The sequence below is a fragment of the Camellia sinensis genome, chromosome 3 (assembly GCF_055761805.1).
Source record: "Camellia sinensis isolate YWXY chromosome 3, ASM5576180v1, whole genome shotgun sequence".
Taxonomy (NCBI): Eukaryota; Viridiplantae; Streptophyta; class Magnoliopsida; order Ericales; family Theaceae; genus Camellia; species Camellia sinensis.
Genome location: NC_138963.1, coordinates 197,705,004 through 197,711,699, shown reverse-complemented (window position 1 = coordinate 197,711,699; position 6,696 = coordinate 197,705,004). Strand labels below are relative to the sequence as shown.

Sequence of the window (6,696 nt, the reverse complement as noted above, 5' to 3'; positions counted from 1 at the left end):
TTTTTTTGTTTGATGAAGTGGCAATGATTTATTTGCTTAAGAGTTGAATGTAATGGCTTGTGACCTGCTTGTGAATGAGGATTCTTCACGGATAAGTTGGTTCATGGGAACCATATCTTCTGTTCAGGTAGTTGATCCCATTCACTGGCCTGATTCGCCTTGGAGGCTTTTTCAGCAACTTATTCTTCACGGATAAGTTGGTTCATGGGAACCATATTTGCACCTTTTGTTTTTTCCTTTAAATTCTAATATGATGTGATGAGAAATTCTATTTGGGGATTGACAATCAGTACAACAATTTATATTGATGTTGTGATGCAAAATTATATTTGGTAATTCATAAGCATTACAACAATTTCTATTGATGCTGGTTATATACAGAAGATGAACTGGGGGAATTTTTAAATTTTTTAGAAAGATTTTAAAGAACAATCCTAAATTTAAATTCATTCCCATCTATAGGAAAACTTAACTTCCAAGTTTTACCTCTTGACAATTTGCTTTCGAATATATGAACGTAATCATGACAAATAAAGATCATATAACAGCAACCAAACAAGCAGCCTCAATTTCTTCTGCAGTAAATGCTGTAAACAGATAGATAATAAATTTTATACAGAGTATTAACACTATTTTGAAGAATCAGTGTTAATACTCATTCAAGTTTCAACAAATGCTGTGAATCAGTATTAACAAGTTTCAACAAGTTTCACCATTCAACAAGTTTCACCATACACATCAACATCAACCAGTTTCACCATTCAACATCAACATCAACATTAAATACTTAACAAGTTTCAACAAGTTTCACCATCAACATCAACAAGTTTTACCTTTAAATACTTCAACTTCAACATCAACATCAATGTTAAATACAGCAGCTCAGAGGCATCTCCTATGCATGAAATTTGAAGTGCCTTCCACCTCTTCATGGCCATCCAAACCCTGGAAAAAAAATCAGCACCAAAACTATACTTCAGCAGCACAACATGACAGTATTTATGCACCAAAAAATGACCAAAATACAGCAGCTTAACAACACAAATTCAGCACCAAAAGAGCATTTCAGCAGCACAAAATCAGAACTAAAACCAGCATTACAGCAGCACAAAATTAGCACCAAAGACAGCATTGTAACAGCACAAAATCAGCAGCAAAAACTATATTTCAGCAGCACAACATGACAGTATTTCAGCACCCAAAAAATGACCAAAATACAGCAACTCAACAACACAAATTCAGCACCAAAAAGAGCATTCCGGCAGCACAAAAACCAGCATAAACAATACCAGATCAGCAGAAACAGTACCAAATCAGCATCAAAAGTACCTCAGTATATAGCAGCAAATTATTTGTTGGCCGAGAACCTGTCTGTGTGCCTTGAGAATCTTGAAACCCAATGTCATACCCACCTTGAAGCATTGTCATAAATGTTAGTTGTCCACAATATGCCAAATTGTTTGCCTACAATTCATTCATATTATATTACGATTCATAACAAGATGCAAATGAAAAATTAATTGACAAAACACAAATTAGTTGGCTAAAAATCTGACTCACATTATATGTGGGATATATTAATGGAGGAGGAATTGTACCACCTTTGGCAACGGAATGAGGAGGATAAGGGGAAGCAGGAGGAGGATGAAGAAGAGTAACATTTTCATGAATACTTACATCTCCTCCAATAAATAATGGAGAAAGTCTCACTGTTGGAGCAGCAACAGGTTTTGAAGAACTCAAAAATTGTGCACGGGACTTCTTTTTAAAGCTTGCTTGCAATGCCAGCTCACATGGACCTTTTATCCTTCTTTTGCCCTTACTAGTTGGATGTTTTTTCTTCAATCCTATTGGAATTTGCACAACATGATTGTTGTCTTCAGAAGGCACTTCCAAGGTTTGAGGTTGATCATTAATACTTACTTCTTTTTCGGGACAAAAATGTGCACTTATCTTGCTTTCAACATGTGCACCTAATGCAGCGACTTGTGAACAACAAAAATCATAAGTTTCCTCAGTTTCAGCAGCTCTACATGCTATTGATCTAAATGCGGTCATCAATGTCTTATACCGTGAGGCTTGTTTGAATTTGACATCTACTTGAATCTCATTCCCTAACTTGTCCGTCACAGCTTCTCCTCTTGCTTATTTGGTCCACCTCTTTATAATGTATTGTAAAAAAATCTCTTTCAACTTCAATATTTCTCTCATAACCTTCAAACAGTGACTGCACAAAATCCCTTTCCTTTCAAACTTTGAACAACTACAAGCCAAAGAGCCATCCATCTCCATTTTCACTTTCCTTGCATTTTTCCCAATAGCATCAACAACTGTGTATAGGCTACAACCATCAATGTATTCAATTGCTTGTATTTCTGATTCAACCGAAAGAAAATACTCATCTTGAAACTCCTCAAAAATATTTTTAGTATACACATTACCCATTTGACTTAACATTATGATTGGCGCTCTCACCCTTGGCAACCTTTGGCATAAAGCATATCCAGCTTCTAACTCCTTATACCGCTTCTCACAAAGTACCCTTTCAAAATGCATGAAGAATTCATTTAAATTAAAATCAGAACGAATGTAATCCTTCTAAAACGCATTAAAAGATTCACTAAGTTGTGTTGTACTCATTCCCCCAGCCCATGTTGATCTAACATATGGCTAGCCTCATTTTTCCTTCACCCCAAAAATCAACTTCAACCAATGATTGTCATAAGCATCATATGTATCAAGCATTTCCCCCCACTTCATTTCCCATTCATTTTCATCCTCAATATCAAACATGAATCAATTTAATACACCTTTCACCCGCTTATCTTGAAAGAGACAATTACCATGCCTTAATGCATTTTGCATCAAGTGCCAAGTGCACAAACGGTGACTCGTGTCAGGCATGACAATGGGTATGGCCTTAGCCATTGCAGCATCTTGATTGATAAACAAAATTTTTGGTGCCTTTTTTGACATAGCCTCTAAAAAAGTTTGGCATAACCATACAAATGTTTCGGCAGTCTCATCATATAACAACGCAGCACCAAAAACAATTGTTTCTCTATGATGATTAAATCCCACAAAAGATGCAAATGGCCTATGCTCTTTATTTAACTTGTAGGTAGTATCAAATGTAACTACATCGCCAAATTGGGCATAATCCATGACCAGTTGTGCATTGGCCCAAAACATATTCGTTATTTGCTCCTCATAGTCTAATTGGAAAGCATAAAAAAAAGATGGATTCTCCAAAGATTTTTGTTGAAAGTATTGCAACATATTACCTACTTTCCCATATGCTAAACTTTTTTGTCTTTTGGTTCTCAAGTAATTTTTTTGATCTAATTTCATAAAACCAAGAGACTGCCTTCCTCCAGCTTCCCTACCCATCAGTTCAAAAGACTGCCCTAAACGAAGACCAGACTCTGAGGCTAAGTCTAACTCAATTGCTTGGGTATCTGATATCTTTCTTTGCGATGGCAACATATGGGCACAATCAAGACATACAAGTTCATGGTTGTGTTTTTCTTTGAAATCAATCACAAAAAATTTCCCACTATTGACATCCAATATAACAAAAAGCCGGGCCTCACAACCGGTCCTAGTTTCAGCTCTAGGGGTTTTTGTCAATGGGTCTCGCTTGTCAACCTTCCGAAATCCCTCTTTGTTGCAAACCAAATTTCTAGAAATAATTTGTTTTGTTAACTTGTTCTTCTTACAATATTCCCTTCTTGTGCTAAATCTCATTCTTCCTCCATATGCATTATAAAAATCGTATGCACCTTCTTCCGAATCAAAGGTCATTCCTTCTTTTGGCTTCCAACCACAATCATTGTCAGGTTCCATATCCATATAAAAACACAACTGAAAAGTATAGGCAATCAAATGGGAGAAGTATCAATACACAATAATAAAGTGATTAATTTTTTTTTTTTTGGGTAAAAATGTTCTGTTTCCTCTTGTTTTCTAAATATCATGTACATGCTTTAAGAAAGAATATGTATACTTGTAAATTGTTTCAAGTTGAAAAAATTAGTACAGGTTTGAACATGGTAGGGTAAAATATTTGAGCTCTATATTTATAGAAGCTAATATAGAACATGAACTGGAAAATTCTAACAAATATAGAAGCTAATAAAAGCTTAGAATCTCAAAATACTTTTACTATTTCCATTATATCAATGCCATTTGCTAGAGAAAAAGAATCTTAATCCAATGTGTCCGATTGAGAAATTCCAGTCAATATGTTGTCCCATATTCTCATCTCGTAACAAAGATAAAGATATATATATATATATATATATATGTGTGTGTGTGTGTGTGTGTGTGTGTGTGTGTGTGTGTGTGTGTGATACTAAATAATTTTTGAGACACTCAGTTATAGCTAAAAAGCAAATTATAAGCATTAAGTATATGTCGTAAATGTATTGCTATATCTATACATAGTTTCAACCCCCAACACTTTTTACAGTTTAAATTGGTCATGGAATACAACAAATAAAACATCTATGTATTGTTCACTAGTTAGAAAAATCAATGTAGTTGCAGACAATAACAATGTTTCCCAGCCATGACAAACCTGTGCACTGAATCTTTTGTTCCTGGTAAAGAAAACTTATATGGGGAAAAATTAAGGAAAACAAATATTACCTTCAGTTTGATGACGAGGTGCAGCTCTGGTTCGCGGGGTCGCCAGAGCTTGGTTCACCGTCGATGTTCGCCGCCAATCATCCTCGATGTTCGCCGTCGACTTCGCCAATCGCCAGAGCTTGGAAGAAGGAGGGAAAAAGAGCTTCAAAGAGGAGGGAAAACAGACTCGTGAATGGGAGGGAAGCTTTGTGCTGGGTCGAAATGAATGAAATTCAAATTTTTTTTATTTTTTATTTTATCTGAGCCATAGATCTTCATTAAGCCACGTGGCCAAATCGTGGCCCTTGACCGGAGGACCGGAGGGAGTCTTTGGCTGGAGAGGATCCGGACTCAATTAGTAGTAGCGCCTTGGCAATAGCTTTCGGATAATACAATAATAGTGTCGACATCTAGCTGTGTAGGGTTTTTGTTACGTGCGAACTCAAATATCTGCTTCATCAACTATTCTACATGACTATGCTCACCATAGTCACGCCACATTGCAACTACTCTCCTAGGTTTTATCTTAAAGTCGTTTGTCTTGTCATGTGAAATCAGGTGACCACACTCAGTATAAGTGTGGTATAAAATATCGTTTAATTCGTTAAAATTGTATTGATTCGTATCAATTTGTAAAAATTTATAATTTGCATTCGAAACTGTTGCGCTCCGCTATAAGTAATACATATATATATTTTAACCTATAATGAAATATCAAAATAAAAATGAGTGTAAAAGAGATTTAATATATGAAATTTATTACAAATTAGTAGTTATATATATGAAAAATATTATGTAAAATTAGTTTGTGTTATATATATAAAAAATATTATGTAAATTAATGCATATTAAATAAAGGTTTAATAATTTGTTAGAATATTCTTTAATTCCCCAATCCACCCAAAACCACTTAAGCCGCAATTCAATTTATAATTTTACTTTTAAATCGTCCAAACTATACCGTGCACACCCTTATTTATTATCATATACCTTAAACACACCCAACAATCTCTCAAACAACGTTTACTGTTAAACTCTTTCGGTCCGTTTACATAAAAACGGAGGGAAGGAGGATAGAAGTTAGAGAAATGGTAAGACCCAACAATTTTATTAAATAACATATTTAATAAAAATATTAATATAACATTTGTATATCTAACATTACTCGAGAAGTTAACTCTGATCTCTAAGGCCCCGTTTGTTTTGGGGTTAAATAGATGGGAGGAGATTAGGATGGAGGTGAGATTATTTAGTGTTGTGTTTGTTTGTAGAGTTAGGGAGGGGATTAAGATGGAGGAGGTGACATAGATGGAGGTTGGAAGGGGGATTGAGATGGAGGAGGTAGAGATTGTATTAGAAAAATAGTGAGGGGATTAGAAATTTTTTTATTTTTTATATATTGGGATTTTTTAAAAAAAATATTAATGTTTAATTTTTTATATTTTTTATTTGTTTTATTATTTTATATAAAAATAATTTAACAATTCCTACACTAACAACTATCATCAAAACAAACACAATTTTACTTAATCCCCTCACTAACAATCCCCTCACAATGAATCTCTTCCATTCTACATCTGAAAACAAACGGGTCTTACACTATGTTTGGGAACGTAGGAGAGAAAAGAAAAAAAAGAATTACTTAAATTATAAGAGAAAAGAAATGAAATGAAATGAAATGATTGTGATTTCTCTCATTTTTGTTTGAATAATGAAGAGATAAAAGAAAAGAAATGATTGTGATTTCTCTCATTCTTATTTGGTTAGATTTCATTAAGAGAAAAGAAAAAAAAATTATTTTATGTTATATTACCAAAATAAACTTTTTATATTTTTAATCATTTTATTTCTTTTATTTTTATAGGGATAAAACTGGTATTATAAAAATAGTGGTTTCTTTTCTCTCCCAATCTCTCCACTTTTGGGAAGATTGAAAATAAGGCTTATAAGAGAAATGAGTTTCTCTCAATTTCTTTCATTTTCTTTCCATTTAAGTTATCTAAATAAGTAAAAGAAATACATATCTCTCAATTTCTTTTCTTTTCTCTCCAAATCATTCAATCCAAA

The 6,696-nt window shown here is 33.9% G+C and overlaps 1 protein-coding gene across 1 annotated transcript; it reads right to left on the bottom strand.

Annotated features, from left to right (window-relative positions):
• Positions 1 to 2,145: 2,145 nt before the first annotated feature.
• On the bottom strand, positions 2,146 to 3,846 carry LOC114297263 (protein FAR1-RELATED SEQUENCE 5-like). The gene is made up of 2 exons (XM_082918748.1): positions 3,002 to 3,846; positions 2,146 to 2,542 (listed from the first exon to the last, which is right to left on the bottom strand). The coding sequence occupies exons 1-2, from the start codon at positions 3,844 to 3,846 to the stop codon at positions 2,146 to 2,148; spliced, it is 1,242 nt and encodes a 413-aa protein (XP_082774874.1).
• Between the last annotated feature and the right edge of the window lie 2,850 nt (positions 3,847 to 6,696).

Coding starts and splice junctions, on each gene's coding strand:
- LOC114297263 (XM_082918748.1), bottom strand. CDS start 3,846: ATGGAACCTGACAATGATTGTGGTTGGAAGCCAAAAGAAGGAATGACC. Junction 2,543..3,001: donor ACTGCCGAAACATTTGTATG/GTTATGCCAAAC, acceptor GCATTTTGAAAG/GGTACTTTGTGAGAAGCGGT.